The following is a 24,558-nucleotide window of genomic DNA, read 5'->3' on the forward strand; positions in this document are numbered from 1 at the left end:
TGCACAGGCACTAGCACATTTGCTACCGTGCCAGCTTTCTTTTCTTTTCTACTAAATACTTCAACTTCACTTTATCATGCTTTCTATAACATTTCATTCCCAGACTTCAGAGACCAGGCTGATTAAGGAGAATGCCTTGCATGGTTTGTATTTGCACATAATAGATTTGCTTATGTCACACCAAACATCATTATGCCCATCTTTCTTAGTTGCTTCTCTGCTGGTTCTGCAGGGTCATCCCCAACATCATCTCAGAATGCCACGCTGCCTTCATCGAGTGCCTGGCCGCTTAGTGCCTCCGGCTACAGTAGCTCTTTCAGCAGCATTGCATCCGCACCTAGCATTGCAGGTACGAAAAATGGCCTTTCTACTTTCGCATCCTTCTGCATTCTGAGAAAAGGCCCTAGCAAGTGCTTTCCCAGTTATTACAGTAGTGCTACTATAGACAGAAGCGTATTTTTTTAGTCCTGTGCTGGGTAGGCAGCTCTCCTGGCAGCTCTTGAGTGGTGAGCATTGGATGGTGTGCCTGGAATTGTGCTATCGAAAATGTATTTATTCCACTCGGTGCCGTGTGCTGTCGCTCTGTGTTGGCATCCAGATCTCTTAATGACTATTCCATTACAACTTTGAGGAAGAATATTGCCGAGGACCTCAGTAGAAACACCCCTGCTAGACCTTCCAATATGAGCTGATGTGAAATTTTTGTTCATAAACTCACTGTTAAAAGTGAACCATCTTCAGCTCAGGAGAAAGTTTAGGGGTACCTCAAGGAGGTACTCTGCATGGCTGCGGAGGGCTTGCGTCTGGGGCTCTTAAATGTCCTTTAATAGTCAGTCTGAAGCCTGATGCTCCCCTGTATGACTGAGCTGGTACATGATTGCCCCATTTTTTTTAACAAGCTATAAATTCTGGAGCATCTCTCTCTGCAAGTCATGGGAGCTTTGCTTGCGAACTGGCTACCCAAATATCCGGTTTGTCCCGTTATAAAAATGTGTTGGGGCTGTTGTATGGATTGTATTCGCATTCCCATATCTAATCAGTGAAAACCCTCCACTTGTTTGAACAAAGGAAGGTGCAACCTCCGGGTCATACTGCAGAACGCAAAACAAAAAGGGGTGGTTTGAAATGTTTGGCTCCAATGAAAGGCGAGGAAAGGAATGGCTTGCTTTTCTTTTATCTGCCATGCAGTTCTGCTTTATTTGCTTTTTATTTTTTTGCAGCACCACCTAATCTTTGTGTTAACCCCACGAAAAGTAGTGACATAGCAACATCTAATCTGTGGTGATGTGCATGTATCATGCTACATGGCAGGCTGAGCTGCTCTGAGTTCTAAACCTCAGACTTTCTCCCTTTCCCCCACCATTTTACCCTTGTTAATGTCTCATCATTATTGTCAAATTATTTTTGTTGCTACAGTTTGCAAGAAGATGGGAGAGTGGTTGCCCTTTCACTTAAATTGTTCTGAATCAGTGTAAAATCGTTGGGTTGAATGATATAGATAAATAGAGGTAATTTGGGGAGTGTGTGGTACAACCGCAGCTGTGATTTGGTGACCGGTAAGTTTGGCTTCAGGACTCAGTGGCAGCCTGATGCAAAGCACTGATTCAGTATAAGCTTAATCTGCCAGTTCAAATCAGGCTTTAAAAAAAAACAAAGTCACGAGGTTTTCACATCTTGAACTTTGTCAGACCAGGTATTTTCTTACTGCCCGCAACGGGCATTAAAGCATTATGGCAGCATAATCACAGTATCATTTGCTCTGGCAGAGGAGACAGTGATGTGACCGTTTCAGTCCATTCCAGTCACACACGTGCTGCTAATGTTAGGAACTGTGGGACTGTGCTGTGACAAGGAAACTGGACTCTTAACTTCACAACATATGTTGTACAAGGAAGAAAGGTGGGGATGTGTAAGTCTAAAGGTGAATAAAGGGTTTTGGTTTGGTATCCGTAATTTGAATCAAATTTGTCTGCTACTGTGAGTGCTAAACTGTATTTCTTGTTCTTGGGTTTTGTACTCTTTTGTAAAGCTCTGGTTTGGCAGGAACAGTAGTAAGATAGTTTAAAACTGATTAGGGAAATAAACTGAACAGTAAAAAGTTACAAAGAGTGACAGGTTGTGATGTGGTCTAATCTTCTCAAGACTTCATTTTTCTCAAAGCCACCTGGAAAAAAGAGTATCTGTTACTTTGAATATTCAGAAATACAGTTTTTGTTGGTCTTTGATCTTTGGAATTTTAATAATATATCAGAAGAACATATGGATATACTGGTTACTTTATATTAGATAAAATGAGTTGTGGAAGAAAAAGTGGTTAAGTTCTGTTAAACCTTTGAGAGGGACAATCTTGAAGTGTTTCATTATAATTTTGATGAAATCAGATTTCAAATACTTCAGTCCATTTTCTGGTCTTTTTTTCATGTATTGTCTTTTATGACAAAGCAAAATAGATTTTAAAAAGGGAACTGTATACGTATCAGGTGTTGTGAGAAAATTTTAAATATAAATTTTTTGAAAATGTAAGTACTGGTGTAAGTAGGTTCAAAGGATATAGGATTTACGTCACTGGATGGTACAGAATGCTATTCTGTTCTCTCCTGAAAAACGGGCAGGATATAGTCAATGCGGAAGCGTGACGATTACCCATCCTACCTGGTCTAACACTTGTTGCTAACTAAAAATACACAAAAGTATTGTTTTCTATTGCAGGTAAACTGTCAGACATCAAGTCTACGTGGTCCTCTGGCCCAATCTCTCACACACAAGCCTCTCTGTCCCATGAACTATGGAAGGTACCCAGAAACACTACGGCTCCTACGAGACCACCTCCAGGCTTAACAAACACCAAGCCGTCATCTACGTGGGGTGCCAGTCCCCTGGGCTGGACCAGCTCCTACTCCTCCGGTACTGCCGACTCGGTGCTCTGTAACACCACGGTGCATTCCCGCTGTAGTTGTGTGCGTTTGTTCTGGGTTGCGATGGTCAGGCGCCCCATAGCTGTGCGCTAGGCTCCAGACGCTTGAGGCTTAATGCAGGAGTGTCTGCCGGGGGTGAAGCTCATGTCTCTTTATTTTAGGTAGGGTAAGTTGTAATGAAACTCCCACATTAGTAATTTTACGTAGGAATCGCGAAACTGTTTAACGATGATTTTTTTCCCGTTTCCTTAATTTCTAAAAATATCTTTTAAAACACATCCCTTGTTTTGTGGTAAGATCTATGACTGCCTGCGAGGTTCCAAGACGAGTGAATCAGCCCATGGAATTTAATACGGAACGCGTTCTTGGAGCAGGGATGTGAAGCATTTAGGACCTGATGGCATTGCAGGGCCCTCAGGGAATGTCTTCATTTTTTCATGCAGACATCTTTTTTAGATGTCTTTGTTTTGCTTAAACACAAATAGGACAAGCCATGGATGTGGCTGTATAAATATATCTCTCTGTCACGTTTGTTTGTGAAGTATCGTCAGCTTTGAAAGTATTACACCTATTTCATAAAGCTGACTTTTATTAATCTGCTTTCACTAAGCTGGGAATTAAGTGATCTTCCTTCCTCTTGCCATTTATTTTGTATCAGTTTTCTTCACCAAAACCCCACCTGGTGGGCAGATATTGCTGGTGCCGGGATTCTTTCTGGAGCTGGAGTGTGGTCACGCATGTGACTGTCGAAGCACTGCGGTTTCTCAAATGCCACTCGTAAATATCCAGCATGTAGGGTTTCTCATTGTAAAACACCAGGCTGAAGTTGGAAAAGCAGGTTTTGTTGGTTATGTCCTTGTATCTTTAATCAGAACTTGTCAGGGCAGAAATATCTGTTTTGAATAAGTCATATACATTAATCTGTCATTGGCAAGATAGCAGAATGCTGCAGTGCTATAAAAATCTTTAATAGCAAGCAGCAAATCTGAGCTGGGACGTCTGAATTGCTTTTAAAATGTGTCTTCCAGATTAATTCTAATGTAACCTGAAGATGCAGTTTGTTGCAGTGTCATACCTGCAGCCACTAGTGTTCTAATCGTTATTGTGGGAATCTGAAAAATGCCACAGATCTTCTAAATGGAACAAAAGCAGGTTTTCATTCATCCACCTTTCATTCTGAAGAAGGCAATAAATCAAGATGTGAGGAAACTGCTGTAAGATTTGTTTTCAGCAGCAATAATGCTTGCTAGTGTGTTGTGACTCCAGATAAGTTCTTCGCTTGTCATGTGCTCTCCACATCATGATAAAATGTTTTGTTGTGGAATTTGTACCGTAGGTTCTGCTTGGAGTACTGACAGCTCAGGGAGAACAAGCAGCTGGCTGGTTCTTCGAAACCTCACACCCCAGGTAAACAGAATTGTACCCAACTAGTTATGAAAAGAGACTTGCCACATTTGAGAGTTGATAAGAGATTTAAGAGATGATAAGAACAACATTTATCAACCTTAGGTTCGTTTGAAGGGAAAAATCATTATTCTGCATTTATTACAAGTGTCTGTCTTCTGCAGGGAGTTTAAGTTCCCAAAGTGCTGTCAAATCAAGTATGAACTTCTAAGACTGTATTTAGTCATTCAGTGTGAACCATTTACGTATGTGTAAGTTTGGAGGTGAATGGTGTTTAAAAGCAGAGGGAGATGTAAAATCTGCTTTTCCCTTGGGGTTGTTTGGGGGTTCCTCTCTGAAGTCTGCCAGATCCTCTAGTCCTCCATGTAGCGTCGTGCACAAGGAAGGACGTAAGTAACAAAGCCTTGAACGTAGACATCCAACTTAATCTTGGGGAAAATTTACTTGTATTTATGAACGATGTGGTTTTCCTTTGACTTATTTCTAGACTTCTCTGGACTTCTAATGCTAAATGTAATTTGTGTCACCTAACTTGGGGAAATTCTGTGCACTGGCCTGTAGGGAAGTCTTAAAAAGACAGGATGCCTCCTTCAGTGAAGACAGTGATGAGTCTACAAAGAAATTTTTGTTACGGAAGAAAAACTTTTTTTTTTTTCCTTTCACCTGTACTTATTCTTTAGCTTTTAAAACTTCCTTAATTAACAAGCATTTAAAGTAAAATCACAAAAATACAGATAACCTTTCCCCCCTTCCCTCTTACCAGATTGATGGTTCCACACTGCGGACACTGTGTTTGCAACATGGCCCTCTAATAACATTCCACTTGAACCTGACGCAAGGGAATGCTGTGGTCCGATACAGCTCCAAGGAAGAAGCAGCCAAGGCCCAAAAGTCTCTGCATATGTACGTTTCTGCTCTCTCCTTCCTTTGTTATGAAGCCAGCTTTATCTCAGAAACTATTTTCTTAGGCATTTATTTGCTGGGACTTGGAACTGATCACTCGTTAGTTTAATCTGACTTAGGAAACTACCTAATGAGAGAGAGAAAATAATTGGGGGCTGGATACTGAGATGCTACTAAGAGGTCATTACGAAGCTTAATAATAGATATTCACCATTAATAATGTGCACAGTGAGGATTTGTCGTGTATAAGGCTGCAAAGAATGTGTAAGATGTGGTAAGAATTCCAAAGAAAGCTCAGGGAGAAGAGAGCATGAGACGGGGTTTTAGCTTAGAGAGCAACAGAAAGGACAAAATGATGATAAAGACTGCGTTCATGGCGATTACCTTTTTTAAAGGAGTTACAAAAGAAGTTGAAAGAAATGTACGACAACAAAATGTGCTTTTTAGGTGTTTTAAAATCCAAGGGGCTAATTCGCACACCACGGAAGAGATGGAGAATTTGAGTGATAAAATCAGTGACATTGGGGAGGATTAAGAGTATGAAGAGTGATGATTGCTTAGGTGCTTAGAGTTGAAAGGCAATTTTCTTTAGCAACAGGTTATAGCATGAGTGTAATGAAAAATACTGACTGTAGCGAAACAGCGTTTGGAATTAGCTACGCTACTGGCCTGATTGCCGTCCCGGTGCTTAGAGATTTAGGAGCAATGGGTACTCTGTATGGAAAGTCGCAACTACTTTCCCATTACAAACCTGATTAGCAGAAATTGTAGTAATAATAATAATGTTAATGACCGTGTTGCTTTGTTAACTGTTGACCGTTCCTTAATCAAACATTACGAAGCAGCATTCAGAACGATCGGAGGTGAAAAATTGACCCATCTTAGTTACACCACTTTACATGTGGGCATCAGGTAAAATAAATAATGCCAAAGGCAAAATTAATATGCAGGTTTCAAGATAAGTGTGTAGTTTAAATAGGTACATGGCAATGTCCTTCCAGATCAGTGAACTGGAAGGCCTCTGTTTAAATTGGGTTTTTTGTTTAAATTATTTTTTTTTTTAATAGGTTGTGGCATAACTGTAGTTACGCTGCTGGCAAGCACAGGCCAGACCTGAATGAAGAGGGCTGAGCTCTCTGTGCCATTGGTTTGCTGGCAGGGTGGCAATGGTAAAATGCAGTGGGATGAGTGGAAGCCAACAGGACAGTATTAGAGTTCCAAGAGGTATCAGCCGCTGTCTGTTTCGCAGATGGAGGTTTCCACGGAGTTGATCACTGGAAAATACATCGCAGAGCCAACAGTCTGAGATCCCGTCTGATTTGGTACCAGAATAGCTCGCTGACACTCTCCGTCTCTGCTTGCGGGGGTGTTTGCTATGGAAATTAGGAGCAACACCGATTAATTCTTTTTGGAAAATAATTTTAAATTTTATGAATTTTATGCATAGTTTCCGAAGGAAAGGTAGAAATTCTTACGACGTGATTTTCAGCAAGGAGCATTTGCATAAACTCTGCTTGTTGATGGCTTCCAGAGGCCGCGGTCAGGCACGGGGGAGCAGCCGTCACACGCACGTTTGTATTCCGGCGAGTTCGGGGTTACCGCTGCCGTGCGGTGGTGAGACTGAACTAGCACCGGCAGCCCGCAGGTTTAGGCAGGCAGTGCCAGGTACATTTATCTTCCATTCTTCTTGAAAAGATCCTAGGTTGCAAAACAAATTCTAGAAGAAAATAAAAGCTGGGGTTCTTGGAAGAATTCTGCATCCATTGCCTTGGCCGTGCAGTTACTCTTGTCAAACACGTACAAAGGAAATGACTTTTAAACATGCTATTGAAGAAAAGTGAGGTTTCAGGAAACAGGGTGGGGAGAAAGGCAAAACCTTCAACTCTGCAGGAAGACTGCTGAGCTGCATTGAAGAACAGACCAAATTTCAGAGTGCAGATGTTGGAAATGCGTTCCCAACGCTGCCACCGGGTTCCAAGTATGTCTTTAAATAAAAGCAGGAATTAGCATTAGACACAGAAGAGTTGAACTGTCCATTGAAGAGTTCATGTTAAATGTTGTGGTGGGATAAAACCTTTAAAGGTATGAAAGCATATGTGTTTGTGACATGTGAAAAAAGGAGGATCTCTAATTTTCTGAGACTCTTAAACCTCTGAGAATATTTTAGAAAGGAAGAGGAGGTAATGGCCTCGTGGCCTGGAGCTTGCTTGGCTACATTCTACGATGCGTTGGTGGATCTGTGTTTTGTATCTTTTTAGTAAAGCAAAGTGCCGTAATTCTGACAGGTCCCGCTGCCCAGCGCTCGGAATTACTAAAAGCACCAACATTTATGCAAAAGTGAGAGTGAGGAAAGGAGGCTGTTAGCAGATGCGTGAGCACAGGCTTAGAGACAGCGTTTCAGCCTTCGCTGTGACTGAGACGTTGCTGTCGAGTGAGGGCAGTGGGCATCCTGAGGTGCAGGGTGCCTGAATTCTGCTCTGCTCGTCTATCTCGCAGATTTCAAAAAAAAACAAAAAAAAAGAGGGGCTGCTTTTCTTTTCCTGATGAGTAGATTTTAAAATACCCAGTGAATGATTGGATCTGTTGCAGGATTTAACTACCAGAATATCTTCTGGGGTGACAAATTAATGAGAAGAGACTAGTTTTTCACAACGTATGATAACGAATGTGGCGTCACCGGCGTCATTTGTTATGGTAATGCTGTGTGCTTGTATCCTTATGCCTGAACAGAGTACAGCCTCCCGTGACGCTCGTTAGTTAGCGAGGTGTCTCCGCACACGTGGCACTGTGTGTTTGCCTCGGGTTGTGGAAAGGTAAATAGAAAATAGGACAAAGAACCCTTTGTTCAAGAGACTGGGGCGGGTGAAGTTGAGCACACGTGGCACCAATCTTCATCTCCGATTCAGCTCGGGGGAGAACGGGTTCCTGTCCATCTCGGCTACTTCCGAACGCGCCCTTTGCACCCCGTGCTTCATGCCGCTGCACCCTTTCTTTTTGCCCTCAGGTGTGTCCTGGGAAACACTACCATCCTGGCCGAGTTCGCTGGTGAAGAAGAAGTCAACCGTTTCTTAGCACAAGGCCAGCCGCTGCCGCCCACGTCCAGCTGGCAGTCCAACACTGGAACCAACCAGACCCGCCTGGGCTCCTCGAGCAGCTCCCACGGCCTGGTGCGCAGCGACGCCGGCCACTGGAACGCTCCCTGCCTCGGGGGCAAGGGGAGCAGCGACCTGCTGTGGGGCGGGGTGCCTCAGTACTCCAGCAGCCTTTGGGGACCCCCCAGCACCGACGACGGCAGAGTTATCGGAAGCCCGACACCTTTGAATACTCTTCTTCCAGGTGATCTTCTCAGTGGGGAGTCCATCTAGGAAACGAGAGAAACAAAATGGAAATAACAATCATCAGCACTAAAGGAAAAATAAAAATTGTAACCCTTTCCAGTCCCGGGCTTGATGAAGAATCCAGCTTTAACAGATCAGACTGGCAGCCCTTTTTAGTACCTCTGTCCAATATCGAATATGAAACTGCAGAAGTCCTTGTGAACTGTTCATGAAACAGTATGGGCTCCTTTTGGTCAGTGTCACGTGCTAATGACAGGTTTTATTTTTTTCATGGCTTTTTGTTTTATGTTGTCTTTTTATGTTTGTATGGTGATTTTAAAAACCAAGTATAAAAGCTGCTTAGAATAGGTCTATCATGAAGGGCACTTTTCAGAATTTGGGCTGGAAAGGGTTATTTTATCAGCCGGGGGGGTGGGGGTGGGGGAAGGGGGAAATGAAAGCCTATTTAAAATGAGCCTGTGACTATTATGCACATTACCAGAGGCGGACCCAATAATCAGAAGGGGTGAAGTGTGATATTTACCATTGGTACAGAAAAGTAATGAATCTGAGTGGTAACTATGGACTGTACAGGTTGAGCGGGGGGGAGGGAGGGCAGGGCTGGGGTATCTCTGTGTCCACTACTCCCATGGATCTGCCTATGCACATTACCCTTGCTTCATTACTTTTTCATGTCATTTTTTGAATCCCAAAAATATAGAAAGTTTTTTTTTAAAAAAACAAACAACAACCACCACCACAACAACAAAAAAAAACATATCAACATGCAAATACTTGAATCCAGCAGGCCAATAACAAAATGTGAACACTTTCTTAGTCTAATTATTACACTTCCAGGTCAGCATCAGTACACAAAAAACAGGCTCTACGAATTTTTTTTTTTTAAAGTTCAGACTATATGTTTTTCTTGGAACAGATGTATGTATGTGAGCGTGCTTGTGCGTGCGTGTGCCTGTACGTGTGTGCCCACGTGCGGTTTAACTAAAAGTGTGAATTTTCTCCTTTTATTCAGTATATGCTTTTTATTTGCTCATTGGTCAAATGTTTAATTGTTGTTAGCTTCTAACTTTGCACTGAGTGTCCGCAGCCCTTCTTGTAGCTAATCGTATAATGTTAAAAAGAAAAAGAAAAAGAAAAAAAAAGAAACTGATAGAAGGGGCCGGCGACAATTCACGTGTAATGTTTACTCAAGGACTCTTATCGCATCTTAAAAATTACAGTGTGTATCTCTGGAGAATAATATGTATATCTACCTTTAGCGGCTTTTTATTGTGGACTAATGCAAGAAAATTATTACCGGAGTATTGCACCATTTTTCCATTCGGAATATAAAGTTTAAAATAAATACTCTTGTTGAACTGTGGCCATAGATAATTGTAAAGAGCGGATAGTTCCCTTGCAAGCAGGAACAGAAACAAGCACTTGGACATAGGTTTTGACTGCTTTTGGAGGAGCCAGGAGTTTTGGCTCCCACCTGTTTACAGACCTTTTTTTCTCCTTCAAACTTTAAAATAAAAAAGGAATTAAAAAAAAAAAAAAAGAAAAAAAAAAAGACTTCCATCGTAAAGAAAACTATTTTCAGAATGAAGATATGCTACTTCAGAGCTCTGGGATTGAACAGTGTTGTTGTATTATTCTTTTCTTTGGCCATTGCTGTGTACTATTTTTGTTGTTGTTTTCCTCCTCTTCGTCAAAGTGGCGAAAACTTTGTGATCACTATCTTGCACATGGTGGAAGATGTCTCAGGAAAGCCGGGTTTCCCGAGGAGCAACTCCACACCATTTCATGTATTTTTAAAACCCAACTCCTAGCACTGAAGATATTATTAAAAAACAAAATAAAATTAAAAAAAGACAGTAAGAAAGAAGAAAATACCTAATCTAATGTGTAGCAGTTACATATTTACCAAATAATGGACTCAAAAGAAATAGATGTTTGAAGAGTGCTTTATATATTAAAAAAATCGCTTTATGTTTAAAAAAAGATCAATGTTTTTGATTGTTTTGAAAGGAAGAAAGACAATGGAATAACATACACGTCAAGTATGTTTTAAAAATTATATGAACATTGTGCTCCCTGCCTGCTTGGATCAGGAAACTTGTGCATTACTTTTTTTTTTTTAATTAGCTTTTTAATGGTTTTATCAGATTTAAAGGGTCCTGCAAGATTGCAAATTAACAAAAGCTGGTTTTATAGAGGATCATGAACTATGCACAAACTGGGTTCAAGACTTGTTTTTTTCTCAAGTTTTAGTAGTGTATTTAGCTGAATAACTTCTCCTCAGAGTAATTGCATCTCATTGCCATTACACGCCTCCTACATATATATTTTATATATACACACACACACTCTTATATAAAATATGTATGTGTGTATGTGCGTGTTTACATACAGTTTTCCATGCTGAAGTTTAGCATTGAGTTGTAGAAAAACTCCTGATATTTTAAAATTGGGAATGAAAATTTCTGTTTAAGGGTTTGGGGGGTGGGTTTTTGTTTGGGGGCTCTTTTTTTTTTTTTTTTTTTTGCCTTTCCTTTTGGATTAAAGATGTCTGTAACTCTGAGATTAAAAAAAAACAACAATTGTGGCTTTTAATGTTTATTCTCCTCATAGAATGTGATTGTTAAAAGAACATGCACCGGAAGTTGCTTTCAAGAGTACGAAGATTCTTTGAAACTTAATAAATTGCAGATTTTTTCTTGGCTGTTCAAATAATGTGTATTTTTCTTTTATGCAGGGGATACTAAAAAATTTTTTTTATTGTTAAATCTGTTAAGGTATTTCATGGAAGAAGTTTAACTCTTTCAATATTAATGAGAATTAAGCGTACAGCCAGGCAAATCACGCCTCTACGTGTAGTCACACACCGAGTCGGTGCTTGTCGGTGACGGCTTTCTCACAAGCTTGTGCCATGAACACCTCGCATGTCGCGTCCAAGAGTGCTGCACAAAAAGCAGTCATAATTTCTTGGTTTTGGCTGGAATTATGTTTTTTTTCTCATTTATTCATGTCTTTAGTACTATAGCAGATGAATTGTTGTAACACTTGGAATGCTGCGAGGCTGAAGGCTCCTCTCTAGCTCTGCCATTCAGTCACCCCCGTAGCCTCCCGTGTCGTGGACCTGGATGTCTGTGGCTGTAAACTGCCGGCTCCACTAAGTTTCATGAGACAGGCAAACAGCCGGTAAATAAAATAGGGGTAGAAACGCCAGAATGTTTTCATGTTTGGCCTGTCAGGTTTTGCAGTTTAGGAAGGTGTTTGCGGTGGCCAACACTGGGCGTAGGGGGGAATCGCAGAGGGCTCGCGGAGGGGCCCACGCTTGCTCGCCCCCCGTCCAGCGCGGAGCTTTGCGCCCCCGTCCCGCCTCCGTCGAACCCCGCTCTTCCCCGCTCAGCGGCCCCGAGGACGTGCCGACGGTGCCGCTCCCGGCCGCTCTGGCCCCGGCCTCCAGCGGTTGGAGCCTGTGCGGCGCAGCTCAGCCTGCTGGGTCACTTGAGGAGGAAACGGCCACCGCGAGGCACTGGTTAACGCGAAAGCGGCGCGCGGCCCCGGGCGACAGCCTGCGCCGCGGCGGCCCGGGCGTGCCGGCACTGGGATTATCGGACGAGAAGGGCCGGTGGGGCGGGGGGACCCGGCGACCCTTGGCAGTTGGCTGCCCATATGACACAGTTAGAAGTGATCCCTGAACCTAGATTTGTTAATTTTTGTTATCTAATTAGCTAAAACACCCAGCGGAAGCCTGTTGTGCTGGTTGCGTTATCGATACGGCCCCGCAGTCGCACCCTGTTGCCGCAGTTGGTTTTTACTGTGAACTGCGTCCCCTCCCATCTCCGTTCTTTGGGGGTTTGGGTTTTTTGGTTTTTTTTCTTTCCCTCTTCCAGGTGTTTGTAATGAAACTCTTGGAAGAGCGTTGCCTTCCCTTTTCCTTCCTTGGTTTTTTTATTTAGCTTGTATTTTGTTTGGGATTTTTTCTTAGCAAGGAGGGCTTTCGGGGTCCCTGGGTTTTGTTTGCCTCGACATCAAAGTCCATTAGGGAGTCGGATGTTTTGGCTAATGAGAGCTTTTGTCTTCCATAGGGTTGGCAGAGATGGCTTTTTGTAAATCAGATGCACTGCTAAATTCCTTACCCACCCTGGAATAGTAGAAGAAATGCGGCTTTTGGCCAAAACCTATCCTTTAGTGTTTGTGTAGCTCTTTATTTTCAGTGTCATACTCTCTCCTGCTTCAATGCTACCCGGTGTTTGTGCAGCTGTAAAGATAGCTCCTGACGATAAGGGTTCTCCTTGTGGCTCCAGAATCTTCTCAAGCAATCATTTCTAGCAATCTGTGTTTCTCTGTGTATTGCATTTACTGTACCCTCCGTCGCACTTTCACTGCATGGCTCCCCTGTCTCTAGGCCAAGAGAATTTCTCTTTCCTGAGTGGTCTGAAACTGTCAAACTTCTTCTTAGTTACTTGTCTAGTTTGTGGGTGGCACGGGCAGAGCGGATCGTTTTGCTCTTCTGCTCCAAAAATATATTACTGTTCTTGATGATTCAATATATGATTGTGTTTGTGAAGGAGCGTTTTAATTAAAAACTGTATATGGATATCTGTATATGTTAAGAATTATTGGAGTTGGAAGTCTGGAAATGGAGTCGAAAAACCCTTTAGGGTTTGGGTGCCGGGCAGCTGTGGTGGGAGCGATCCTGCGACGCCAGATCAGAGATTGCCGCGGCGACCTGCAGGATCACGCGACGTTGCACGTGAGCTGCCGCTGCAGGTGTGAGAGGCCACGCGCTGGGCGGCCGGAGGCGTGCGGATCGTGCCGCGGAGTCGATGCTGAACGTGCCAGCTCTGCTCGAGCCCTGCGCAGCCGGGCTTAGGGAAGGGGCGTCTGGAAAAATCGGATACTGAGCTCAGTCGGACTCTGTGTGCAAACTGCGCGGATGCCTGGCGTAGCCCACGTGCCCCGCAAACCCCAAGGTAACCGACAGCTCCGTAAATGTGTGGAAGTGTCTGCAATTTGCGATGGTCTCTTTAGCGGGGGTTCAGAGGCGGCCTCGGGCCCGTCCGCGGACCGTGGGGGATGGCTTTAGCTCCCTGCAGGGCTCTTGGACTGGTTTCACCCAGGGCCTTGCCTTGCTCCGAAGGCCGTAACGTGCCCGTGAAACCTTGACGTCTACGGGAGCAGCCCGCCCTTGGTCCTCCCACGCTCCCCACCGTTCCCAAGGGGTCTCTCCCAGTAACACCCGTGTGCTCCTGGAATCTGGGAGAGGCACCTCCCGCACCCACCCGCGCTGCAGCTTTCCCGAGGGAGGCCGGCCGGCGCGCCCGCGCTCTAGCGGGGCCCCCGCGTCTTCCTCAGCGGCTGCCCGATGGCTCGGGTTAACCATCGCTCCCCGCAGGCTGCGGGGCTCCAGCGCCCCGCGGCCAGTCCAGCCTGGCAAGGACAAGGCACGCCGACCACCGAAACCCCTCGCGCCCCCACCGTCGTCTGCCCTCTAATGAAAAGCGTTTCATTAGAAATGAATATGGCACTTTGTCCTGTGTGTGCCCCCAGTGTTTGTTTTTTACTGTCAGACGCATTGGAAACGAGTGGCTTGTAAATTTTCTCTGATGAAAACGTGGTCCCAGCGCAGTCATGATTTCAGGGTTATCAAACACAATAGGCTGGAAGATTGCTTTGCTTTCAATAAGCAGTATTAGTAACGGGGGCCTGCCTTGGACTAGCTGTGCGGCTGCTGACTCTTGAGGAGAAATCTCCCCCCCACCCCCAGCTGCCTATAGTCTGTCCTGAGTTAATAGTTTATTGTTTTAAATATTCATTTTGTTCAGGGGAGTGGATGTGATAATATTCAAAACTGCAGCAGGTTGCTCTTTAACTTCTCTGTAGTTTTATCTGGATCCTTTGCCCACTTAACGTAGCTTAACTGAGTCTTAATTTATACAAAAAAAAATTATTCAAGCAGACTAAAGACCCGCTCAGGGACAGTGTTGGAAAGGAGCAGATTCTCCTCCCTTGTTTTGGCTACAGCGTTCGTGGTTTACAACTGCGCATTACTGGCTGTATCCCATAGGAGCAGGAAAGGGCAGATTTTCCATTGTTTTATCTGATTTCAAGTGGGACCCACTTTTTCTGCCTTTTCTCGGGATGTGTCTGTCTGCTTCCCAACACTTCTCTCCCTGCGGAAGACGGGACGTTTCTGACAAAGGCAGAGGAGACGGTTATTCTGCAGGTAATTAATTGCAAGTTCTACCAGTGTGAAGCCTAGAGGCGCCCACCGAGAAACGCCACCCCTGTGCTCGGCGGGAGATTCCGCACAAGCACAAAACGCCTGACCTACCTAAGAGGGGACAGGCATTAGTCCCCACAGCTAAGCGGCCCTCGCCTCTCGTTTCTGGGAAGATCACACGGAACAGCTTGTAGGTAACTGCAAGTAGCTCTGATGACCTTGCGGAGCTTCTTTTGCTGAAGTCTCCAAAAGCCTACCAGGATGGGGAGAGGTGCGCTTTGCCAACACGTCTCCGTGCAGCATCAAAGGCAGGACGCAGCAGGTGAGAAGGCAGGCTGGTGAGGCGGGCCGGGAGCTCGCGGTCAGGGCTACAAGGAACTAGAAGGAAGCCTGCAAAGGGCTACTTGATTTGTAGGAGAGTTTCATTTCTGAAATAGCTAGAAATTGCTAAAATTAAAAGGAAAAAAAATATGTTTTTTCCCCTGGTAGCTCTGGCTCAGTGATGGGGTTTCTCTATAGCACCAATATGTAAACACGAGTGTGCAGTAAGGTGCTTCTAAAGCTATGGCCAACTTACTCTGTTAGTCCAATAGCCTTTGGTTCTTGCTCATCAGCATGGTTACGCCCTGTTTTGAACTGCTTTTTAAGCTTTTGCTGCCTCTTTGTTCATGAATTAGGGGGCGCACGATAACCTGGATGGGAGCGTAGTTGGAAGCGGTTTCAGAATCATTCCCCCAGGGTGCTTCAGCACCTTTGAAAACTACCTTTTCCTGGGGCTTTCAGAAACACAGCTGCAAGACGTGAAGTTGAGCACTCGGGACCAGCAAAGCAGTGACTCCGGCACACGGCCTCGGGCACCCCTTGGTGTTACCTTCAAGCACAGCTTTAAACTGGGGTTCAGAATAAACCCCAGTTTCTGGTGCAGAATAAAGCGTAATACTCTGCAGCAGAACATTATTTTTTCATCATTTAGTGGAGATTAAGCACAAAGCACTAAACCCTCATAGTATGACACTTAGGACACAGAGTACGTTTTGCTTGTGTCCCTAGATGGGGGGGGCAGGAGGAAGAGAAAGTACCCAAAAGTGACGGGCTCCGTACAGAGGTTAGAGATCACGTCTTCTGGCACGGACACCTCCAAGCAAAGACAGTGATCTTTATCGCCTTATAGTTCAGACACTGACATTTGTATCTATTTTGTAGAATTCTAAGACGGTGCCGATGTACCACTGTGGGCACCACCTCTAGCTGAGAAAGAGGGAAACCTTGCTGAAGCGATCCTAGAAGGAAATGGGTGAAGAAACCTCCTTTTCCACTTGGACTTCAACAAGGCCAGGAGGCCAAATGTCACATTTTCCAGATGGGGTTATTCTTAGTGTTCCTGTCAATACAGGGCATTTAAATTGCGCGATTTGTCTGGCATAACCAGCGATTGATGCATTCTTAAAAATGCTTTGCTGTTTTCGTAGTCAGCGGGCAGACCAGAGAGGCATCAGCTGTGTGACTTCTGTCCTCCATGGGACCCGAGAGAGCAGACATACCGAGTTAGAGGATTTACCCAGTCTTTTACTGTGCGTCACGGCGGCGGCCAGAAGTTCGTGGTCTGCAAAACAAGGGGACCGCTTAGCGGCATCTCGGCTCCTGCCCGCCCGGTTACACGGCTGTAAGGCAAGGGGCATCGGGGCCTCCAGCAGCACGGGCCCCGCTGGATTCTGCCGCCCGGCGACGAAGGGCCAGAGCCTCGGTGGGGATGGACGGAGCGGTTAACGAAAAGCTCCACGGGACAGCGGGGAGATCCCTGCTTTTCTGGGGAGGCCGCTGGCCCACCCAGCCTCTGCCCGGCTCCTTCGGCGCCAGAGGCCCGGCGGCCTTTCCGAGGCCCGGGGAGGCACTGCTGCCCCTGCTTGTGGCGCGACTTGGCGTCAGCAGAACAAACCCCGCTCCTCCTCTGCCAGGCTGGACCGACAGCTCTGGCTTATTGAGGTACGAGCGTGCAAGAGCTTACGCTGCCTTTCCTGAAGGCTGCCTGGACTCTCAGCACCAGAAAGAAGCTGGGCACGAGCTCAGGTGTTTGTGGCCTACTTTAGGCTCCTAAATGGAGGCTTTTGATTTTTGAGAAGCTTTTGCACCAAGCAAAGTTCTGCTCGTTTGCCCCCCGTCAGCCGAGCTGTCGCTTTAAAGGCTAGAAGTACTGTAAATCCTCTTTGCCAGCGCTTCCCGCCCGGCGCGCGCGCTCCCGCAGTCGCTCCCGGCCGGGCGAGGCGGGAGCGCTCAGGCCCGCCCGCGCGGGGGCTGCGCACGGCCCGGCGCGAGCGCCCGCAGGAGGAGCGATGGCCCCGCCGAGCAAGGTGCGCCGCGCAATGGCCGCGGCCTCCGCTGCGGCAGGAAATGGGGGAGCGGCCTCCGCAAGATGGCCTCGGCTGCAGTTCCCAGCCTCGCCCACGAGATGGCGGCAGCGCCCCGCGGCGAGCGAGCGCCGGGCGGGGGGAGCCCCGCTGCCCCCCCGCCCCCCGCTCCCCCCTCCTCCTCCAGTCCCCCCCCCCCCCCCCCCCCCCGCCCCCCAGCCCCTCCGACCTGGGCAGCCGGCCCCCCCCGCAACTCCCCCATGCCCAGCCCCCCGGGCCGCCGCGGTGCCGCCGCCCGCGGGCAGGGCTGCAGCGCCCTGGGGCGCGCCCGTGTGCGAGGGGAGGCTTGAACTGATCGATGCGTGTTAAAAAGTCCCGTCCCTGGGAGCGCCTCGAGGTGACGTCTGCGCCGCGTAGCTGGGAGGCCCTCGGGGGCGCCGAGCGCCGCAGCAGGCAGCGATCGCGGGGGCCGGGGCTGCCCCCGGCCGGCTTCGGCCGCGGGCGAGCGAGGAGGGCAGGCGCCCGCAGGGGGGGCGCTGCCCTCGCAGGGGGAGCCGCGGGGCGCTGCTGCGGCCGCTGCGGGCAGCGCGGGGTCCGGGACCACCGCAGCCGCCCCGGGAGAGCCCTGCGCGGGCTCGTGGCGTCGCGTGGCTCGCGGGCAGCGGGTTCGCTCTCTCCAGAGCCCTTGGCGTGGTTTCCCCAGCGCTGAGCCGCCCTTAGCGAAAGGCCCTAAAGACGAATACAGCTAATTACATCCTCAACGAGCAAGCCCTGCTTTTCGCTTTGAAACGTTTTGCTTTCTCGTTTGGTGTCCTCGGTTGAAGTGTCGGTGCCACAGCGTCACATCCATCAGGGCCCGAGCGAGGCGCAGCAGCCGGCGTCGGTGAGGCACGTGGCGGTGCGCAGGCGACGTCCCCCCGCGGGCCCGCGCGGCTCTCGACGGCGCGCAGCTCGCGCAGGCAGCATCTTGCGGCTCCCTGATGGTTCGTGTACACAAATCAAGCAGGAGCATCGCGGGGTGGCGTGATGGGCTGTGCTACGTGGTGCGGCACGGACCGGGAGGGATCACACGGAGCCCTTCTCCAGGGGATGACGGGGGCGAGCGCGGGGACAGGGCCGGCGTCTGCTCTGCAGGCGAGTCTGGAGTAAAACGGTTGAACTGGGGAAAGGGGGAGGCGGAGGGAAGGGAAGGGAAGGAAAAGAGTTGCAGTGGAAAGGCTTTCAGGATCTTTCTGGTGTTTGGGAATGAAAAGAGCGGCCCTTGCTTCTGCCGTGCATGGGTCAAGTTCAGTGCAGTGTTTTTTCTAGAAGAGCAGCACCACAGACCTCAGCACCAGCCAGGGCAGCACTGAGACACACAGGTGTGTGTCCTGGCACAGGCCTTGCTGCTTCTGAGGGGTTGTGGTTTACAGAGGAGCCCTGTGAAGGGAAAGCACCTTGTCCATGGTCACCCCACAGGGACAGGGACCCCCGTGTCCTCGTCCCACTGTCGTCCCCTCCGCTGCAGTACCCCACAGCACATCTCCCTTCCCTAATACCAAGGCCCTGGGCACGCGGACATAACATCCCAGCTCTGACAAACCAATGCGAATGACTGATAATTAAGAGGACCTGAGCAATGAAACTTCTCCAGTCCCAGAGAGAGGGTCGGGAGAGCGAGCGCTGCTGCCGCCTCAGGTGCCATCCCGGGGACAGCGGTGTCGTGCCTGCGCATGGCTCACTGGGGACTGAGGCTTTTCCCCGATCCTGTGCCTCAGGGCATTACAGCAGCCTCCGGCACACAGCTAACGAGACGACAGCCCTGCTGCCCCCAGCAGGCCCTGATTAACCCCTGGCCACGGTCACGGACATCTCACTTCTACACTGGCGGGCTTGGAGCAGCTGCTCTGGAGGCACGAGCCCCCCCCATCTGCTGTCCCCCTGACCAGCAGGGAGGTGCCCCGGGCTGCGGGTGCCTGGGGTTACGGTCAATGCCTCTGTCCCCCCAGCTCTGCTGGGGACAACCGAGCGCTTCAGAACAGAGCTGAGCCGGGGGACCCGGACGGATGTTTGGATGGATCCTGCTCCCCCCAGGCTTTCCCCTGAAGCCCCGCCACAAAGCAGCTGCCCCGGCTCCCCTCTCCTCCTGCGAGGGGAAGCGGACGGAGGGGCAGATTTTGCTCCTCTGATTAGGCATGTGCCTGAGGGGTATTTGCAGCAACAGCTCGGGCCAACCCGTGTGTGCATGGCTCTGTCTATCGCATGCTCTGCCTGTGTTCGCCCGCTGTCCCCTCGAGTCAGCTGCAGATATGCTGTGTTCAATAGCTGTGAGCAGCATCTGGGAAAGAAAAGCCGTGTCGCTTTTTGCTACTTGTTGAAAGCAAATGAGCTGCAGGTGTTTAGTTCTTCACCACACATAGAGATACCAAGCCAGCCCTAGCTCTCAGGAGGACTTTACAACCCCTGCATGACCCAGCTGCCCTGGGAGTGCCCTTAGCTGGATTTTTCTGCTAAAACAGGAGATGCACACAGGTTGCACACCCACCTCTCAGGCCATGAGACACAGGACCTGCTTATTTTTAACCTCACTCAGCATCTTTGCAGTGGGGTGACGTCTTGCCCGGCTCTGTCACAGGAGAAGCGCCGCTCGAGCCCCAGCGCGCTGATGCACACAGGCAGAAACCAAGGCAGGGCTCACACTGCCTCAGAGGAGAGCCCTGTGTGCGGCACAGAGCGCTCCTCAGGGACAGGCACCGGGGCTTTTACCGCACGGCTTTGTTTGCATTGTCGTGTTACAGCTCTTGTATAACCTTTCTGCAGCAAAACAGGGTGCCTTGCAGGCTGGCACAGGCCGAGGCTCCTTGCGCTCTCCCTTGCCCTGCATCCTGCGCAGAGCCATGGGGAGGCCATGCCTAAAACGCTCCTGTCCTGCCGGCGCCCCTGCATGGAAAAGCCTTGCAAACCGCGGCCTCCAAGGCAGCCGTACGTAAGCTCGGCTAAGCAGCCCTGTGCAACAGGATTTAATGGGGGTATTGTCAAAAAAAAACCCCAAACCTGCAATGTCCCAGAGGGGGGGCTGTGCAGGTGAGGGGCCGAAAAGCTGGGGAGCGCTGCCCTCCATCCCAACAGCATCCCTGCCCGCCCCCCCGAGCCCCCTTCCCCTGTGGGGCTGCGGCAGCCAGGGGGAGGGGAGGGGAACCTGGCCCACTGGTACCGAGCGGGGCTGTATCATGCAGCCAGGCATCGCGCGTGGGGCATGTGCTGCTGGGGGAGCTCCTCCAGCGTCTCACTGCTGGAGCCCAGTACTGCAGGGGCGCGTGGAGGCGGGCCTGGGGAGAGGGTCCCTGCACCTCCAGCATCTCAGTTTCTGCATCTTCTACAGCTCCAGCATCCAGGTCAGCATCTCGGTGCCAGCGGCTGCTGTACCCCGCAGGTCTTGGGCTGGGGCTGGCTGGGAGCGGGGGTCCTGAAGCCCCTGGGGGGGCGATTGGTCTGCCCAGGGAAGCCAGTGGTGGGGACGGGGGAGCCTCTCCCCACAGCGGCTCTGGGGAGGCTCTGCCAGCCTGAGCCAGCCTTTGGGATACCCCAGACATAAGGAGCTGTTTCCAGGCCATATCACGTCTCCAAAGTGCAGGATGCACTGCACATGAGGGGGCAGCCTTGCTCATCCCAGCTTCCCAAGTTTACACTGCAAAGAGCTTTTCTTCTGCTTTTAACATAATACTGTAAACCAAAAAGCTTAGTGCTCCTGATTCTAGCATAAACCTGGCCTCTCGCATGTGAGCCGGCCCTGCAGGAGCTTCACCGCGCGCAGAGGGGGTTTTTGGTTTGCCGGCGGTGGCTGTCATTGAGCCCGTGCCCACGGGGGACGTGGCAGTGGGGTGCCCTGAGGGGTGCTCACAGGGAGGCTGGGCTCTCCCTGCCAGCACCTTCTGATCGCCCGGGTCGGGAAGGGGCTGGGATCGCTGGGTGCGATCCTGTATCAGCCCATCTGGGCTGGGCAGGGGCACACCATACGGGCTGGGCTTCTGAAAGCTGGGGACCCCGAATTGCCCGGCTCCCTTGGGTTTGGACCGGGGCCGACGACTCTTCAATCCACCAAGCTTTCGTACCTTTATTTATTGTATTTTTGTGGCTGCTGAGCAGGTTAAGTGCTTGTTACAGCAAGGATGGACTGTGCAAGGGGAGAGTAAACCAGTGCAGTACATGGTAGAGCACAGTAAATACTGACCTTCTGTGCTCTTCTCCCACTCCTTTTATTATCTCCTTCTAATGTGTTTATGGTTTTTATTACAGTGGATCAGCTGTCTTTTAATGACTGTTGTTCTTTTCTGTACTTGGACGTGAGAAGAGCTGTTTTATTTTTAGTTATCCATGCTCGGTAAAAACTTTACCGGTTAAATTGTCAGGAAAATCATAACACCAAATGTCCTGACACTATCAGAGGAGGCTGGAGAGCTGGGGGGGCTCCTCAGGTGCCAGGACGCTGCAGATAAGGATGGAGCATGGAGGAGGGAAAGCAAACGCAGTGATAAGGGGTCTGGGCATAAAATACTGATATCAGGCACAGCAGCATTTGAAGTACAGGAGAACGAAACCTAGACATTTTCCGGTTCCACTTCGCAACAACGTGTTTATTGGGTACGCGTTTAAAAAAAACCACAAAAATAGAAAAGAGAAAAGCAACCAGATGCATATACTGCCCTATTGCATGCTCTACGCCAAGGTACAAAAGTCAAAACTACTTTGAACACTGGACCTGTCGCTGTAACCGCAGCCATGCCAGGAGGTTGTACGTGCAAGTGCTTGGGGGAGGTGGACACAGGACCCGAACAAGACCCAGGAGAGCAGCACCGGCAGGTACGATGCAGCTGCACAGACGCCCGCATCTGCCTTCTGATGTATGCAGCCAAAGACCCGTTGTTTGTCCCCCTTTCCTAGCACGCGAGGAGCTGCCCGCCTGCCCGCCTGCCCTCCTGCCTGCCCACCTGCCCTCCTGCCTGCCCTCCTGCCCGCCCGCCTGCCTGCCCGCCTGCCCGCCTGCCTTCCTGCCCGACCGCCCACCTGCCTGCCCGCCCTCCTGCCCGCCTGCCCACCTGCCTGCCCGCCTGCCCACCCGCCTGCCCGCCTGCCCTCCTGCCTGCCCTCCTGCCTGCCCGCCTGCCTGCCCTCCTGCCCGCCTGCCCTCCTGCCCGACCGCCCGCCTGCCCGCCCGCCTGCCCTCCTGCCCTCCTGCCTGCCTGCCCTCCTGCCCTCCTGCCCTCCTGCCTGCCTGCCCTCCTGCCTGCCTGCAAGCTCGCCATGGCACAGATGCAACGTGCTGGCTGACCGACGGCAGTTTCCCAGGTACGCCTCCTGCCTTTTTGGTGACTCACCCTCTCCCCGCGCCCTTCCAGCAACCAGCATCCCTTCCATGTCCCTCCTCCTTGTCATCTCCAGCTCTCACCGGTCCCGGCTGGGTGGGAAGAGGAGGGAAGGGGTGGGAGGCGGCAGGGTTGGTTTTGGCCGAGGCAGCGCCTCTCCCCACCCAGCCCACCTGAGTTTCCAGCCAGTGCTGCCGCTGCCGGCGCCTCCCTCCCGGCCCCGGGCGGCCGGCTCAGCACACCGAGCAGCTGTTGGTCTTGTTCATGGGAGGCCTCAGCGCCTGCTCCTTGGGCAACGTCTCCCTCCTCTTGCAGAGAGCCGGGCTGAGCCTGCTGGGCAGGTTGGCTTGCTGCAGCAGCTCCCTGAAGACCTCCAGAACATTCTTGTTGTCCTTGGCCGACGTCTCCACGAAGCGGCTGTTCCAGTCCAGCTCCACCAGTGACAGGGCATCCTCCGCCAGCACCTGCCGCTCGCCGCCACTCTCCGCCTTGTTGCCGACCACCACGATGGGAGGGAACTTGTCTTCCTTCACCTCCAGGATCTCCTCCCGCAGGCTCTTGATGCTCTCAAAGGACTCGGCATCATCTACAGCATAGACCAGGGCGAAGGCATCGCTGTTCTGGATCGAGAGCTTCCTCATGGCTGGGAAGGAGTAGCTGCCACTGGTGTCCAGGATTTCCACCTTGACCGTGGCCCCGCTCACCTCGTACTCCTTGCTGTGCAGCTCCTCCACCGTGCGCCGGTGCTTGGGCTCGAAGGTGTCCATCAGGAAGCGGCGGATGAGGGCTGTCTTGCCCACGCCAGCGGCGCCCAAGAAGACCAACCGCACGTGGCTCTTCTCCTTCACCACCAGGGACATGGCAGAGGGGATGGGACGCGCTGCCGCTCGCGCTCACCCCACCGGTGTCCCTGCGTGGCTGCAGCCCCGGGCGTCCGTCCGTCCGTCCTCCCCTGCACCGGCTCGGTGCAGCCAGTGAAGTTTGGTGCCACCTCCCTGCAAACTTCTCCCAGCCGTTCTGCCGTGGACGCGACAGTCCCCAAGTCCAGCTCATCTTTTATCCTGGTTCCTCTCTGCCATGTGGCACCAGGCTGTCCAATCTCTGCGGGTTGAGGGTGCTGAAGGCGGGAGGAGAGCGGGGTGCTCCGGGCCAATCCGCGGAGCGCAGCCCTGGAAAGCCACTCCAGCCCTGGAGAGCACCGCGCTACGTTGCACTTTGCACTTGCATCACCCGCCGCTGCCGGTAGCACTGGGGAACCGGCAGCATCGCAGCCGTCACACTGCGCGAGCACTCCTGCCCTTTTTTCCTCCCTGGAGATTAACGTGTGTTTCTTGGCGTGGGCTTGCTGACAGCAGGGGACCTCGGTGGGGGTTCCCCCACCCGTTGGGTGGCTCATGGCCGGACGTGGCAAGGGCTGGCCGGTCACCCGCAGGATTTCTTGCACTTATCTGGGGCTGGGAACTCCTTTGCAGACAGGGTTGCTGCAAATGTGCCCAACCCTTCTGTGAGCCTATGAAATATTTGACCTGAGGGGAAAAATAAGAGCTCCCTGAAATCTGTGCATCATAACCTCCATGTTCAGCTGTCAGTTATTCTGTGATTTTTATGAACTATTTAACCTGAGGGGAAAATAAAATCTCCCTGAAAATGATGCATCGCGATCTCTATGCAGACGTCGCGCAGTGGTGGGCAGGAACACAGGCCATGACCCGGCTGCAGCAGAAGCTCTGACCCAGACCGGTTGGTTGATTTACTGGGCAGAGAGGCGGGATGTGTGCTGAGCCCCGGCTCCGCGTGGCTGGGCATCGCCTCTGGAAGCAGGGTTGCTCACAGAGGTGCAGGGTGCCCCATCAGGGTGTGTTTCCCCAGCAGTCGCCTTCCCTACGCCACGTTCGGGTTGTTTCAGAAGTGGAGCTAAGCAAAGTGCAAATGCAAAGAGAACTTGCTCAGAAGTTGAAGTAAGATTTTATCCTGAATTTGTGCCTGTGTGGGTTTTTCTGAGCTTTGGGCTAGTTTTTGTAGTTTTAATGCAGTTGGTTTTCCTTCCATAGCAAAAAGCACCAGTTTTAGTGTTCAGTTCTGGCTGAATTTATTCTG

The 24,558-nt window shown here is 50.3% G+C and overlaps 2 protein-coding genes across 7 annotated transcripts in view; one reads left to right on the forward strand and one right to left on the reverse strand.

Moving 5' to 3' along the window:
* The window catches only part of TNRC6C (trinucleotide repeat containing adaptor 6C), a 112,125-nt gene extending 101,582 nt beyond the window's left edge, over positions 1-10,543 (forward strand). For 4 of the 6 annotated variants that reach the window (XM_064467245.1, XM_064467243.1, XM_064467247.1 and 1 more), the window contains 5 exons: positions 233-349; positions 2,710-2,904; positions 4,252-4,322; positions 5,083-5,222; positions 8,227-10,543. In XM_064467245.1, the coding sequence (XP_064323315.1) occupies positions 233-349; positions 2,710-2,904; positions 4,252-4,322; positions 5,083-5,222; positions 8,227-8,587 (884 nt within the window). In that variant the 3' untranslated portion in view covers positions 8,588-10,543. The remainder of the gene's footprint in view (positions 1-232; positions 350-2,709; positions 2,905-4,251; positions 4,323-5,082; positions 5,223-8,226) is intronic. The other 2 variants (XM_064467246.1, XM_064467248.1) reach the window with 1 other exon arrangement.
* An 11,726-nt stretch (positions 10,544-22,269) lies between these two features.
* Positions 22,270-23,377, reverse strand: LOC135315947 (GTP-binding protein Rhes-like). The gene is made up of 2 exons (XM_064467077.1): positions 22,635-23,377; positions 22,270-22,553 (listed from the first exon to the last, which is right to left on the reverse strand). Exon 1 carries the CDS (start codon positions 23,319-23,321, stop codon positions 22,695-22,697), a length of 627 nt encoding a protein of 208 aa, XP_064323147.1. The 5' UTR covers positions 23,322-23,377; the 3' UTR covers positions 22,270-22,553; positions 22,635-22,694.
* Positions 23,378-24,558: the final 1,181 nt, after the last annotated feature.

This window comes from Phalacrocorax carbo, chromosome 16 (genome assembly GCF_963921805.1).
Source record: "Phalacrocorax carbo chromosome 16, bPhaCar2.1, whole genome shotgun sequence".
Taxonomy (NCBI): domain Eukaryota; kingdom Metazoa; phylum Chordata; class Aves; order Suliformes; family Phalacrocoracidae; genus Phalacrocorax; species Phalacrocorax carbo.

Excerpts from the sequence above, each read along its gene's own strand:
- LOC135315947 (XM_064467077.1), bottom strand. The coding sequence starts at position 23,321 with ATGTCCCTGGTGGTGAAGGAGAAGAGCCACGTGCGGTTGGTCTTCTTG.